General features: G+C 43.1%; 1 protein-coding gene across 1 annotated transcript; it reads right to left on the minus strand.

Annotated features, from left to right (window-relative positions):
• Window positions 1-5,612: 5,612 nt before the first annotated feature.
• LOC109075374 (dual specificity protein phosphatase 7) lies at window positions 5,613-13,792 on the minus strand. Its single transcript, XM_019091282.2, has 3 exons — window positions 13,151-13,792; window positions 11,719-12,147; window positions 5,613-7,420 (listed from the first exon to the last, which is right to left on the minus strand). The coding sequence occupies exons 1-3, from the start codon at window positions 13,533-13,535 to the stop codon at window positions 7,110-7,112; spliced, it is 1,125 nt and encodes a 374-aa protein (XP_018946827.1). The 5' UTR covers window positions 13,536-13,792; the 3' UTR covers window positions 5,613-7,109.
• Between the last annotated feature and the right edge of the window lie 1,955 nt (window positions 13,793-15,747).

Raw genomic sequence — 15,747 nt, forward strand, 5'->3', positions numbered from 1 at the left:
GAGTGTTTTTCCTCATCAAGTAGTTATTTTTGCACCCTATTTGAATTATGTTTTAAACACAATATCCTTTTAGCTTTAATTAGCAATGCTTTCCTGTGGCTCATTAGTGTGGTGTGAATGAGACTGTGTGAAGGTGTCTTCGCAGTAAGTTGTTTAACAGGTCAGCGTCTCTCACACATACCAACCCATCAGCCATTAAAGGGTTAGTTCACCCAAAAATGAAAATTCTGTCATTAATTACTCACCCTCATGTTGTGACGTGCTGGACGTCTGCTGTTATATATGCCTTTTAATAATTTTCTCATGCCTTAAAATACACTGAATGCAACTCTACACACTTTCATCATTTACTATACGCAGATCTATGAATATGCAAATTAGCCCCGCCTCCACTTAGTCACACCAGCAGGGACTCCTGATCCACTAACTGAACTCTAGTAAACGTGATACGACGGCAAGTGGAAATATTGGTTTAATTAAGCCATATATGTTTGAACCAGAAACTGATTCAGAAGAGGGGGAAGAGAGAATTATACAGGGTCGTTTACAAGACAACGTATCAAAATGCTAAATCGTTTTATCGCTCTGTCAGACACGCAATGAACCTTATATAATAAACCCTTGGCTTCACCATGTTATCAAACAGCTAATAATGTTGTTAAAGATACTTGACGACGTTGTGTCCTCAAAATGCCTTGAAGACTCAAATGCTGCCAAGTTTGTGATTCCAATTCGCACCCGCAAGCATATGCGAGTGAAGTGCGGACGTCAATGCGTATGACTCCGGGATACTTTTACACTGTTGCCGCAGGTTTTTCTTCAAGTTAGCAGTTCTTAATTCACGTTAAACCACAGCTTCTCGTTGTAGTTTTTTTTTTTTTTTTTTTTTTTTGGTTTTGTGCTGGTAATCCAGCGATCTCTATGCTAATTTTTACCTTGAGGCAGCAAGGGAAAAAAATGTGCGCCACGTTGGAGAGAAGGATATGCTAATGATAGAAAACTATCCCTTGACGTGATTGATTATTGAATTGTGAAGTAGTAAACCAGGGCTGTTTCAAACCTCGTTTCTGGGACTCCCTTTGAGAAACTACAGTTTTAAGGAGAAAATACTCTGCAATGGTGTTGATTAATGGATTGGCACACGGTGTGTCTAAAAGCATATTAAAAACACATTAAAAACATTGATAAATGCATTATAGGTCCAGCTACTCCACTGGTGTGAACAGGCCAACAGTTTACAATGAACAGAAAGCACACCAGGTCAGCTAAAGCTTTACCTTCTGAACAAGAGAGAAGCGAACCCACCACGCAGAGCTAACATGACAAAGTGCCACAGAACACTTGGAGGCATCTTTGTTTCAAGAGCAGATGTAGAAAACAGAACTGATCAATCAGTGAAAGGCACCCAAAGATAAAACCAAACAAATACAGGTGAACACAGACGGGCAGTGAGAAGCAGGTGGCTATACACTACATGCTCTTATAAGAAGATATGTCTGGGAGAAAGCAGGGGAGCTTTGGCTTTACACCAAGTTTAAGTGTCTGGAGCAGGCATGGGCAAACTCCGTCCTGGAGGGCCACTGTCCTGCGTCCTAGCTCCAGACCTAATCAAGTATACCTGAACCAGCTTATCAGTGTCTTCAGGATAACTAGAATGCTGTAGGCAGGTGAGTTTTCTCAGGGTTGGATCTAAACTCTGTAGGACAGTGGCACTCCAGGACCGAGTTTGCCCGTCCCTATTCCTATCCTACTAAAATTCTTTTAACCTGAAACGGCGTCTGAAAAATGTGGTGCTCTTGTGTGAGATGCTGCAAAAGTCTGTCTAGCATGTATTTACAATGGAAAGGTACTGCATTGGAATGGAAAAACGTATTGTGTGTGAATGGCCCATCAGTGCGTTATTGAACATGTTCTGATCTGCACCCCAACCCAACAGTCTCATCACAGTCATCCGATCTCAAACACAGACAGTCTCGCATGGTAAAATACACCAGTTACTCACTACTTCTCCGTCAAACCCTATCAATGCTCTTTATTTACTCAAGAAATCTCCTTACTGCTCTTGTCAACACATCCTTATCCATCTGAAAGAAAGCTTTAATGAGTCCTGCACCACCACAGCACAGTGAAACTGGAACTGAAATTACTAACTGGTCTCACTCATACTCTTGTTATTTTGGTAGAAAGTCATGTTGTTGTTTCTCACCGTCTCATCCTGGATGTCGAGCTCTTCTTTCTGGACCTGCTCCTGCTTTTCCTCTAGTTCCGGAGTGTCCGATCCCATTGAGCTCAGCTCCAACCCCAAGTAAACGCAGCTAATTGAGGTCTTCAGGATGACTAGATGACATTCAGGCCATGTCCACACTAATACATTTTAGTTTGAAAACGCATCTTTTTCTCTCCGTTTTGGCCTTCCGTCCACACTCAGACGGTGTTTTTATCAAGGAAAACTGAGCTTTTTAAAAACGCTCTCAGAAGTGGATAAATTTGAAAACGCCGTTTTCGCTTTGTAGTATGGACTGTGAAAAACGGAGGCTTTTGAAAACGATGAAGCAAGTTTAGTCATGTGACGCATATTATACCAATAGATATCCGTGTTTATACTGGTATTGTGCACGTTATGTGCTATGCACTTTCACACTATTGCTATGTACTTTGTAGATTCTTCATATCACAGTCCTGTAAAAATAAAAGCAAGTTTACTCACGATCGCGAGTTGCGTTATAGATCAGACGTACAATCGTGTGTGTGCGACCTGGACACGTCAGTGAATGGTGAGTTCTTTTCATAAATAAAATATATAAAATTTCCTGTCAGAAAAACTGCATGAAAACGTTACATGTTTGTTCCATGTGTATAATCTGCAGTGAGCTTTTTTGAGGCTTTACGCATGCGCAGAAAGCGAATTTAACTTTTTCTGAAGGGATGAGAAACTTTTGGAGAGCGTGGCCATTTTCAAATGTATCCGGATTAATGTAGACGTAGCCTCAGACAGGTGTGTCGGGGCAGGCTGGATCTAAACTCTGCAGGATCGGACACGCCTGCTCAAGAACAGGGATAGGCAACGTCGGTCCTGGAGAGTTTAGCTCTAACCCTGAAAAAAAAAAAAAAATCACTTGCCTGTAGCCTTAGTAAACCTGATGACATTGATTAGCTTGTTTGAGTGTGTTTGATGGTCTAAACCAAACTCTAGAACATGAGGAAATGAAGGACTTTGCATCTGTTGCACCTTGTCCCAGCTCTCATCATTCACAGCTACCCTACTGTGGCTGGAATCAGGTGTGTTAGATAAGGGAGAACTGCCCAGATCTAAACACCTTTAACCTCCAGAAACGCTGAGTCTTTGCTCAGATCCTCACATGGACAGACAGCATCTGCTAGACTTCTTCCTGTAGACCAGTGCTTCCCAACCTGTCCTCCCCCCTGCCCTGCACATTTTCTGTCTCTCTAATCAGACACACCAATTCTATATACATCAGTCTCTACTAACGAGCTGATGAGTGGAATCAGGTGTGTTAGATAAGGGAGACATACAAAAGGTGCAGGGGTCCTCCAGGACAGGTTTGCACTGCTGTAGACATTCTGTACCTGGTTTACAAATAATCAGTCAGCCACTCCTGTCTACCATAATCAAAGTGTGCATCCCAGACTCTTCACAAGGCTCACACTAGTTTAGGCAGGTAAAGTTTTCCGTTTTCGCCCTTCACCTACGCAGTGATCTTCAAATAACAGGCTGAACGTATTCATATCCAAGCATGTCTTACATACTCCATTACCTGACGGTCCTTGAAACAAGACACCCAGAAGTACAGAGTGCAGTGTGTTGAGCTGTAATATATATATATTGGTTCAAGCAACTATTACAGTAAGGTAGAATTTCACAACCGTCCTATGCAAGAAGGTACATTATGCATTTAAAAAATATTATAGGTCATCCAATATATGAAACTTTGTGGCAGTTTAGAGTAAGACATTTACGAGTAAATCTGAGAAAGACTAACTCCAGCACTCAAAAAAAAAAAAGGATGATTGAAGGAATCTCTGATCAGAGTGCATGTCAAAATGACCTTTAAAACAGAGAAAATTGCTCTCATTCTCAGAAAACAGGACATGGCTGACAGGCTTGAATCATGGATCAGAGAAGAACCGGCCCCTGACTGAGTCTGGTTTCTCTCCACTGCTTCTGGTTCCTTGCCACAGTCACCTTTGGCTTACTCGGTGGTGGATTAAAATGATTTGTATTCAGTCAGATTTATTGATTTAGCTGTACTTCACACTATCGAATGAGGTCACTGAAGAAATAAACTGGCATATCTTCTGTAAAGCCGCTCGGTTGAAAACTGAAGCTGTGGTTATAACTGAAATTAGAGACTTCTGACTGATTTTCACAACTCTGACGCTGTTGCTCCTGTTTATTATGTAAAGCTGCTTTGAAGTGAACTGTACGGTTTAGCGCTACACAAATAAACTTGGCTTGACGGGTTACAAAGAGGAAGCCGAGCAGTGATCGTTTCAGCAATCGGATGTGGTGTCATCACATGCTTCAGAAACCATCTGTATCTGAAATTAACCACAAGGCAACAGGAAACCAATCCCCGGAGTGGGGGGGGTCTCACCTCATGTAGGACTCACGTTACAGAGAAAAAACTCCTAAGTCATGAACAAGATGGAAAATAAAGCTGGTATTAAAAATCAACATTTACGGGAGAAACAAGCGCTCTACTTTAGGAGCTGCCACATTTCCGTTCGAGCCCTAGTCATCTTTATATAGCACTCTTGAAAGGGTGTTGTGTGGAGAGATTGACAGCACATGGGGGATGGACACAGTAAAATAACCTTGAAAACAGCAGAAGGAACACACCGAGCCAGATCAGATAACCAAAAAATAATTCAATATTTATTTGCAGTACAAACAAGTCTTGTATTGGTTTTCATATACTATACAATACATAGGGACAATTTTATATCCTTCATAAACCAGAAAATTTAACTGCCCGGTTACCAAGCCCAGTATTATACACATATATAGATTGCATCTTTAAAAAAAATGTATACAGCACATATAAAACAGCTCTTTGACATTTGAAGCTGTAACACGATGCCGACGCATTGTCAAATAAAAATCCCTGAAAAATTCCTCGGTGAGGTAAGATATACAGTTCCTTATTCGCTCATAGTTCCTGTGTGTCGATCTCTCTCGTTCTTACTGTTATTAAATCGCAGAACGGTCGTGAAGCTACAAGAGACGTCCACAGAAAGCCTTGTTCCTGTGTTCTGGCAATGAGAAAAACAAGAACGATTTCGCTTTCCCATGATTACAGATACAAACATTCCTCCACAAGAAGCAGCTCGAAATCAAGATTTACATGTAGATAAAGAAGCTGTGAAGCGAAGCGCCTCTTCAGTCCCGGGGTGACGCAAGAGCGCCGTGTTGTTATTGTGACCGGGTCGTTTCAAGCCCGAGAAATAGTCGTCTGCGACGATATATATTAAGTGGATGACTGTTGCATATCTGCACAAGATGAATGAGATAAGAGATATTTTATATATATATATATATATATATATATATATATATATATATATAGGAATCAGTATATAGCACAATATATGAGACATGAAAAGGCCACAGGAATCAGTATATAGCACATATATTGTATATTAAGGACATCTGTGGCACAAACCAAATCGGATGAAACCCAGCACCCAGACGCGCTCCGGACACCCCGGGCGAAAATCTGCCTCCGTTTCAAGCTCTATCTCTGTGGATCTCTAGTATCAAAAGTAGAGGAGTCAAAAACCCGAGGCCATTTTCTAGAAAATACTGCAAAGTGTTGTTGAGTATATTGCAGAGTAACAAATACAACCTTGACTGACCCGTTAAAGAACATTAGTCGTCTATTATTACTACTACACATCGGTTTCTTTAAAAATGAACAAACGTCTTCGTAATACAACGATTTTTAAAGTGAGATACAAAGAGAGTATTGAACAGTCAGAGTAGGAAAGAATTAAAAAGGTTATATAAGGCCAGCTTAAAGCAACCCTGTTAACTCAAGCACTCGTCCGCTCGGGTCCAGTCGCTCGTTCCCGTGGTCAGGAACGCCCTCGCTACACACTGTCTGCTGCCCGGGAGCAGCAAGAGTAGTTAAAAAAACAGTCCTCAACATTCGGTGACGTGCCGCGCCTGCAGAGGATCGCATGCTCAAATACGTCGAGTGAACAGATATACTCTTACGTAGAATTTAATACAATATATTCATACTGTAACGAGAATCGGCAAGGCCAGAAGGTGAGCGAGCCCGGAAGTCGGGACTCGTGGCTAGGACACAAACGCCGATCTGTCGTTTGCAGTTAAGGAACAATGAGCTTTAAGTGCACGCGTCGTCCCGAGCGCCCCACGCAGCTGCGCGGCCTCGTCGCAGCCTAGGACTGGCAGCTCCGCGGGACCTCTGAATGTCTCTTTCTGTGTGTGTTGGAGTACCGCTTTTAAGTGCCAAGAAGAGAAAGGCTTTGCCACTGTGCAAAACGCATTAGGTCATTGCAAACGCGGGAGAGAGAGAGAGAAAATAAAGAGGGGGAGGGCTCACTATGTTTGTGTGGGTTTGGTTACCAACACATGGTTCTGCGTGTTTTGTCCGTGTGAGGAAACATAGAAAAGATAGAGAAACAGACAGACTGCATGTACTGAATACGTAGAGCACCTCCGTGATGCCACTTCGGTCTCTGCTCTGAGAAAAGAACCAATCCAAGCCTACATTCTCCTCCGGTCGGAAAAGCTAAATCCCAGACGGTATGAGGGCACCCTTCGAGACGGGAGGCTGAGGGCATGGCACGGCAGTCAACGCTTCGTTCTCTGGGAGCGAAGCGCTGTGCAAAAGTCTCGCGATTCTTCTCGTGTATCAAAAAAAGAACAGTCTGTTCCATAAAGGCAAGAAAAGCTGCATTTAAATCCACCGGAGGGCTTGAGAGGGGCCCGTGTGCTTAACCACCCTCCGTCCTCCCCTCGCCGCGGCTGCTGGCCTGTCCTCCAGGTCTAAAGCTCCCCTGGAGACGGGAGACAAACATTCAAAGGGTGGCTGCTCCCACCCAGCTTCCTCTGCTGGCCTTCATGTGGACTCCAGCGTGTCCAGCTGGAACATGTTGTGATTGGTGGGCGTGGTGAAGAAGAGCTGGTCGTTGGGGGTCGAGCGGTTGTCGCAGGGGCTGTTGAGCCCCAGTGTCCTCTCGAAGTCCAAAAGCTGCCCCATGAAGTTGAAGTTGGGCGAGATGTTGGACTTCTTGCGCTTGACGAAGTCGTAGGCGTCGTTGAGCGACAGGTTGAGCTTCTGCATCAGGTACGCCACCGTGACGGTGACCGAGCGACTGATGCCCGCTAGGCAGTGCACCAAGATGCCGCAATTTTTGGAACGAGCTTCATCTGAGGAACAGAACACAAACAGACAAGGCTTGAGTGCTTAATCACACACACACACACACATTACATGAATGAACTCAGCTTCAGTTTGAGAGCATGAAAAACTCACATGGCCACATTCAATTACTAAATTTCCATTTGGAAAGTCAGGATAGTCACCGTGTGGATCAGCGTCAAGATGAACTAGAACGTTTAGAATGATAGGTTTTAAGCTTAAATAGATGTTTAAAACAGATGCATTCAGAGACTTTTTGACAACCCCACCAGCTTCAATAACACTTTTAAAAAAACTGCTGGTCTGTGTATACATTCAAGGCCTGTTCACATCAAAATAAAAGTTTGGTGCGTGAATTCAAATTAACCTTTTAATTTGAATGAGTCAGACCATCACAAATGTGCATGTTGTCAATGCGACTGATTTAATTTTGTTTAAGAGAGGTGATCTAATCTCTTTCCCATCGCACTGAAAGAGTGGTCTTGGTTCTGGAAGTATTTTTTAAAGACTTTGTTAAAATATTATAAGTCATGAACCAAACCAGCTATGAGGTCAATCACAGCATTACAAACTTTGGTTTGAAGCAAAAAGGTTTTGAAAATTACACAGAAGTACAGGACTGTCTACTTAACAGCTTTAATGAGGGGGAAAAACAACAACCCCATTAATAATAGTATATGTTATAAGTATATAAGACATATGTTGATTACATGGAGAAACAACATTTTACATTTATTGCAATTATTTTTCAAAGGTTACTTATTGTCAATTCAAAATCAGTCCCTCTAGTAAATGAATGGTATTTTAACTTCTGGAAACTGACTATTGAACTCTAAGATTGCGGTTTTTAAATGAATCTGACGCATCACAACACCACAGAGACCCGAGGAAAAGCGGGGATTAAAGTCCATAACCTGACTTGAAATAACCTAACAAACCAATCGGGGCTAAAGCGGTTCCATAAACGACTATTTAAGTTCACTAATTTGTGCACGCTTATTCTTAAACAGCCCTTAATGTCGATCATGGATCAAATCGATCCAGACAACGACGAACAATGAATATATTTGTGCTGTTTAATGCATTTGAGACGTTGTGTTTTCCTCAGTGCATAACAGGTATATTTTTCATCTGTAAATGTTAGAAAGTCATGCAAATATATCCATGTTGCTGTCAGGAGTGGACGAGGTTCACGCGAGTGAATGAGCGCGCTAAACAGGAGCACAATCAAATAGGAGCAAAATATACATTTTACCACAAATGTGTCTTCTGTAGAATTTAAAACCTATATTAATGTATTTGTATGATAGCAGTAACTGTACAGGGACTGTTGTAGTGGGAAAATCAAATATAAGCTACTACTAACTACTAAGCTCAAATGAGTTAGTGTATGTTTTTTATACCAGTTAAAATAGTAATTTTCTTTATTTTCATTTTTAATTCAGTGATTTTAAATTAGCTATTTTAATGCTTCAAAGAGCGATTTTATGTTCTAATGTTCTGTAAGAGGTACAGCTGTAATAAAACCAGAGAGAAAGGCTGCATGCTAGAAACTGTTATATATAAAATAAAGTCAAACAATAGTATGTGAGAGAGTGGTAATATCAGTGGGTTTCTACTGGTCAGTGTCAGAGGAACTCAGCTTAGCCTGCTGTAGACCAGCTCAGTTCCCAGCATGAGCTGCCACAGTGACTAAGCTTGAGCTATTCTGGGCCTATGGTAAATCTGCTTTATGGAACCAAATCATTTGACAATGAATCATTGAAAATAAGCCTGGCTTATCTGGTGAACTTGTTTTATGAAACAGTCCTCGAGGCATTAGAAGTGATCATATTTTCTCCATTGCATTGTAACGGGGGTGAATCATATCGCATCGGTAGCTGCTTCATATGCATCTTTAATGCATCGTATCATTGGCTATGCATTGATCTCTATCTCTCTCTCTCTCTCATATATATATATATATATAAATATATATATATATATATATATATAGTGGTTCAATGCATTATATTGTTTTTTTTTTTTTTTTTGAGTCACAGATCCTGATTTTTTTTTGGATAAGCAAGAAAAAATAAATATTTAAAGCACAATAACAATGCCGTGAAGCATTTTTGACATATGCTAATGTTGTGTATATATAGCCTACGCAGCTCTGTATTTCTTCGCTCTCTGAAACACGTCTCTATATGCTCGTGTTTGCTTTGATTGTGTGCGGGAACACAGCACGAGTATCAAACTGAGCTCACTTTCGTTTCTTATTCTTGTGGTTTTGCCCTAATATGTGACAGATCAGAGCAGAAAAGATCTGTCCTTTTCTTATTTAGCATGAAATCGTCAAAACAGAGCTTTACTGAACTCCCGAGATGACTAATCACGACAGGCCGTGGCCTTTGATAAGAGTGTTACCGCTGCAGTCAGTGGAGCCATGCACACAGCAGCACCATCACAAACACAGATCAGATGAGAAAGGCCCTCTCTAAAGCGCTCCACTGCATCTGACCCCTGACCCATGGGAAGAAGTACAGCTGTACATTATTTAGAGACAGAGTGCCTCTGGTTTGGTGGGCCATGACGTACTACAGAGCCATTAGTGCCAGGCGAGGCAGAGTAACGTCTCCTCGTCTCCGCTCGTGATGGATGTGTCCCAATCACTCAGAGTCCAGCTGAACAATGAGGTCACTTCCCCCAGAAACACTGGCTCCATCACGGAGACGCTTCTCCTGTACGCGTCGCTTAATTCATGAAACGCAACGTACAGTGTGCTCCCCAGCCCTCGCTGTTTCTCATCGAAAGGGGAAGTTCCTTTCAGCAGAGCTTCCTAATGTTCAGCAGCGGCTCGATTCACACAAACGGAAAATGTTTACGCAGCAAAAGCGAAAGTGTTCACAGACCGAGCAGGAGCGTCCAGCTGCATAACAGGATGTTGTGACAGCTCGGTGCACCAGTTTGCCCTTCCGCTGCATATTTAACGCCGAACCTCTGTCATCATGCACTCATCCTGATGTCGTACAGGTCAACACTTTCCCCTTTCGAGTGAACTCTCTCTTTATTCTGATTCAGCTGCACGGTTCACTCATCTGTGGATATTTCCCACACACGCCGCGGCTCGTGAAATGCTAAGAACGAGCGGCAGAAACCAGAACAACAGGTTCCAGACAAAAGCACACTACCGTCACGAGAAAACACCTCCAGTGTGCATGCAAATTATTCTGTAACTCTTGCTATGAAGCCCATAGTTCTGATGAATGCATACTGTATTATAAGAAAAATAAACACTTGTTTTCTCTGATAAATAATCAATTATAATACATTATAAAACTTAGAAGAGTATGATTTATAACATGCGATAAACACCATTTATAATGTTTTATAAGTCTATGAGCTCAACATTATTTATTTAAGATCTGTACAGTATCTTACTGATATTAGTTAAAATCAAATGTGGCATATTACACTCATCTGATCAGATCTCTGATTTTATGGTTGTTTAATAAAAAAAATTGTATTATTGTTGTAATTATTTATAAGTGGTGTTTGTCTGCTTTAAGTAAAATAAGTTAACAATAGCAAGATATGAGACTTATATTATATTATAACAATGGGAAATATAATCTATTGTAAGTTAAATGGATGCATTGTGTTCATTGTGTGTTATAAATCATCATTATACTCTTAAAAGCCACAAATAAGAAAATATTATAATGCATTAAATCTATTGTTATGATTACTCGTGAGATGATACAACAGATTCATTCATTATAATGCCTTAAGAATACTCTTATAATGTATTATAAATACAGGCTTCTCATTTGTGTTTGGTGTTCACCCAACCCTGCCGCCGGAGGGAAGTGAACACGGAGATCCACACTCACTAAGAACACTGCACCTGGAAAGAGCCTCTAATGCAGATATAACCTCAGACTAGATGTTTTTAGGAAATGACTTTAGAAAGTGTGATCCGAGAGCTGCCACAGACGGCACGTGCGGCTTCACCCGAAAAACACTGAACCGTTTCCGTCCGCATTCATCCGGAGACTCAAGCTTTCAGCTCGCTGTTAACATTCAAAGCAAAAGACGAGGTGCGTGTTGTTTGTGTGTGTGATCTACGGCCCGCGCTGAATCAATCATATCCACTCCCTCCGCTGCACCCCTCCAGTCCGACCCGAGCTCATTACTCCAGAGCGGACCATCACGCAGACCACAGGTGCACACTCGGCAGTGTGACCGGAACGAGCTGAGCTGAGGTGCTTGACTTCAGGAGCACTTCCAGACACACCACGGAAATAACACACGAGAGACTCACCGATGAAAGAAATGGCTTCAGGGAAGAACTGAGACAGGTTCTGGCTCCAGTGATCCGAGATGGGGATCTGCTTGTACTTGAAGTCCCCGTCGTGCTCGAACATGTTGGGCAGGTTGGGGGTCACGTTCAGGATGTACTTGATGTTGTACTTGCCCAGGATGTCCAGGTTGGTGGAGTCTTTGGCACAGCCCAGGTACAGATAGGGCAGGATCTGGACTGGGAACGCTGGCTGGTTACTGGGCAGCGGGCTGCCCTCGGACTCGGTGGCGCTGCCCGGTTCCCGGTCCGACTCGCCGTCGGAGCAGTCCGAGCTGATCCGCAGACCCCCGAGCCCCAGGACGGACGCGGGCGGAGAGCTGCTCGGACAGGAGCAGTCCAGACTCGTCTCGCAGTGCTCTGGATACTCAGTCTGAAACTTGTTAAACCCTCCTGGATAACACACACACACACACACACACTCATTAGTCAACAGCACAGTCTGACAAGAGTGGACAGCTACATCCAGATGTAATACAGAACTATAAACACGCAGTCTGACGTGAACTAACGTGTCTGTGCCGAGATCTTAAAGCATTTCTAGTATGTTACTAGTACTCATTTAGTCACTAGGAATCCAAACAGCTTTAATATCTATCCCAGCGGTTACATTGCTAACTTAAAGTGTCATCATTAAAACTGGAACAGAAAATACAGTCACTGGGACATTAATGCTCTTCAACAAAAAACAAAACACACAGACGTTCTCCAAGTATCGGAGCACCTCTGGAGCACAGGTTCGGATGGACACGTGGCAGACTCAGTGAAGTGTTTCAGATCTGAGCCACAGACGCCTGGGAGCGCAGTACACACTAGCAGCTAGTGAGCCACCGAAACAGCGACCAGTCACCACTTCTGCGGCGCGAGCGTCAAACGCGCGCGGTGTGCAGCTGAACGCGCTCTCACTGACGCGCCGCGGATTTGTGAATGGCGGCGAGCGCGAGAATTACACCGACAGACGCCACTTACACGACACAACGCGCTACAGACGCGCGTAGACGGAGAAGGTGTGTGTCCACCGAGCAGAGCGAGACTGCGTCGTTCATTCATGAAGCGCTCGTTTTTCTCTGAAAGACAACATGGCGGAGCCATTTTAGGAAACTAATTGAAAACATGTTTGTTTCTCTTTAAAAAAAAAAAAAAGTCTGCAGTCAAATCACGGGTGTTATAAATATATAAATATATAAATATTTCACACATGAAGAAATAGCTCGTCTTTCGTAATCTAAACCAGCGTTAAACTTTTTCACCGCTTAAATCCCAGAAAAACGTTAATTTCAGTTTAGAGCAGCGGGAGCGCTTTAATCCGTCTGACACGGGAACGCGTAAAGTTTGTAGTAGCGAATCAAACGGTCCGGTGACTCCCCGCGCTCTCGCGCGCCTCGCGGCGGTTTACCTTCCAGGTAGAAGGCTCTGCAGCCGTCGTCCCGCAGCTTGTGCATGAGGAGCCCGAGCACCGAGCCCGCTCCGCTCTCCTGCCAGTCCGCCGTCGCCTCGTCGTACAGCAGCACCGTGTCCGTCTTACAGCGCCGGGCGAACTTCTCCTTGTCCTCGTTGTTGGGGATGATGGAGCGGATGGGCAGGTTGCCCTTCTTCAGCCTCCGCAGCATGAGTCCCGGGATGGCCAGGTTGATGGCGGACTCGATGTGCGAGGACTCGAAGAGCTCGTGCGAGCGGCAGTCGAGCAGCAGCAGCGATCCGCCGCCGGACTGCAGCTCGTCCTGCAGCCACTCCGCGCTTTTGCTCGACATCATCGCGCCGCTCCAGAGAGTGTTTTTCATGGGGAGAGAGGGCGAGGCTGCTGTGTGCGGCGGAACGAGGGGGAAGACGGTCAGGCGCTGAGAAGAAGTTCCCCTGCTTCAGCAGCTCACCGCGGCTCCGCTCCGCTCGGCGTCCATAAGAGGCTGCTGCGGGGGGGCGATGCGTCAGATCCGGGCCAAACGCGCTGAACGTGTCGCGGCTGTGTCTGCGCGAAGAGAGCAGCTCATGATCGCGGTCTGTCCGCTCGCCTGCTCGTCATCTTCTGATGGCCGTTTGACAGACAGTAATAAAAGCCTCGCGTCACGCGGGTGGGCGGGGTCTGCGCCGGAGCGTTTAAAGACGCAGCGCCTCTTATTCTCCCCAAACAATGAACTAATTACAAGTAACGGAGTTACGTCATTTAATTACAACATTAATGTAACTGTAATCTGTTATAGTTACTGAGAAAAATGTGTAATTAAATTACAGTTACTTATGAAAATGCTCAGGGTCGCATCTGAATATTTTCTCACACATACAAATTTGATTGATTTCTTTCCCGAATTGCATTGACTGTCTGGACGGTGAACTGAATTCAAGGAAAACCAAACTTTTGAAAAGTAATTCACATGAATGGAGCGCTTTAATGCTGAAGAGACACTTTATATGATGAAGAATTGTTTTGAAAACACGTAAGTGAAAAAACAGCTGACAGCAAGTTTTTGACAGACATACTGTACAGTCTTTAGATCACATTATTTCCACTGAACGTCTTTTATAAAGAAATTTCGCCAGCTAAACAGTCAATATGTTACTAAATCCACAGCCTCGTTTTCATTCCTGTCAGAAATGAGACGTGGCAGTACCCCGGCTAGGTCTGTTTCAACACCTGTGCCTCACTGCCTCATTTTCATTTGTGAAAATATAAATGGGGAGCTTGAGAAATGAGAAGGGTCAGTGACGTCATCCGAAAAGGAAAATCGTTTTACAAGTGGTACAACTTATTACATTCTAATGAAATATTATGAAGACACATCTGGAACAATGATGACCCAATTATTATGATGACGCAATAAGACTAAATATAAAAAGGGTGCATTTTGTAGGGTTCATTTCACTAGGGCCCTAGTTAAATATTTAGTCCAGTTATATTGATGGACGATGCGTCTGTGCTTGTGTTGAGAGTGTGCGCTGGCCCTTTAAGAGTTACAGCTCTGCATCAGAGCACTATTTCAGTGAGTGTAGTTTGTGAATGGATCAAGCTCAGCTGAAAAGTTAATCTCATTAACTATCAACTCCCTTCTATACATCCAACCATGAATGGTTCAGTTCTTACTCTGAGACACCGCTGCATAACATCTGATGGTTAAAATATTAGCTAAAGTGATTGAGCAATATGACATTGTGCTAATTCATAACATATGAGAGAGAGGCCTGAAATAGTGCCAACGTCTCAGTCATGTGAATGAAGCTCAGAACCAATGAGATTCACTTCAACTGTCACATCACCTGTAACTCAGGCTAAACACTCGTAACGGCGAAGGAACACAGCATCAAACCAGCGAAAAAGAAGGAGCGTTTGATTCGGCACAGAGGCATGATGGGAGTAGTCAGATGCCCAGGCCGGACACAATGGCCTTTTATGCATCCAGATGAGTTGTAGTTCCTCCAAACTGTCAGCTCCTTGTGTCTCCATCCTCTCATCCTAAAGGCCTCTCCACACAAAATGAAGAGACAGGCCTCTCGTGGAGAACAAAGCTTCTCATACAGGAAACGAGTGTTCAGAATACAGGCAGAGGGCTCCAAATGCTTCTGCTGGGCTATTTTTATCTTTTTTTTTTTTTTTTTTACGGCAAGACACAACAGATGAGAGTGGTAAACATTTGAACTGATATACAGTATATCACCATACCTTCCCCTGCTGATTAATCACAGCACATTAAATCAAATGTTTTGGATCACAAGTTTTCTGGAATGTTGTATACACATTCTGTACAAATGAGGCATTATCTCATTAAATATGCACTAATTTGCATACATTTCCAGTACAGAAATCTGTTTTGTTTTTTACACAAAATAATGTAGGTAGAAAAAAAAATCTTTGTTTTTAGTAATAAAATGTTAAATATATACCATATCAGGTTAATTATCTATGAATAAACTTCTCAGTAAAACTAAATAAGGAATAAAACTAAAGTTTGGTGTATGTAAGTGCCGATGAAGTGGAGAAAAAACACTACTGAGGTAAATAGA

This window comes from Cyprinus carpio, chromosome A11 (assembly GCF_018340385.1).
Source record: "Cyprinus carpio isolate SPL01 chromosome A11, ASM1834038v1, whole genome shotgun sequence".
Lineage (NCBI taxonomy): Eukaryota > Metazoa > Chordata > Actinopteri > Cypriniformes > Cyprinidae > Cyprinus > Cyprinus carpio.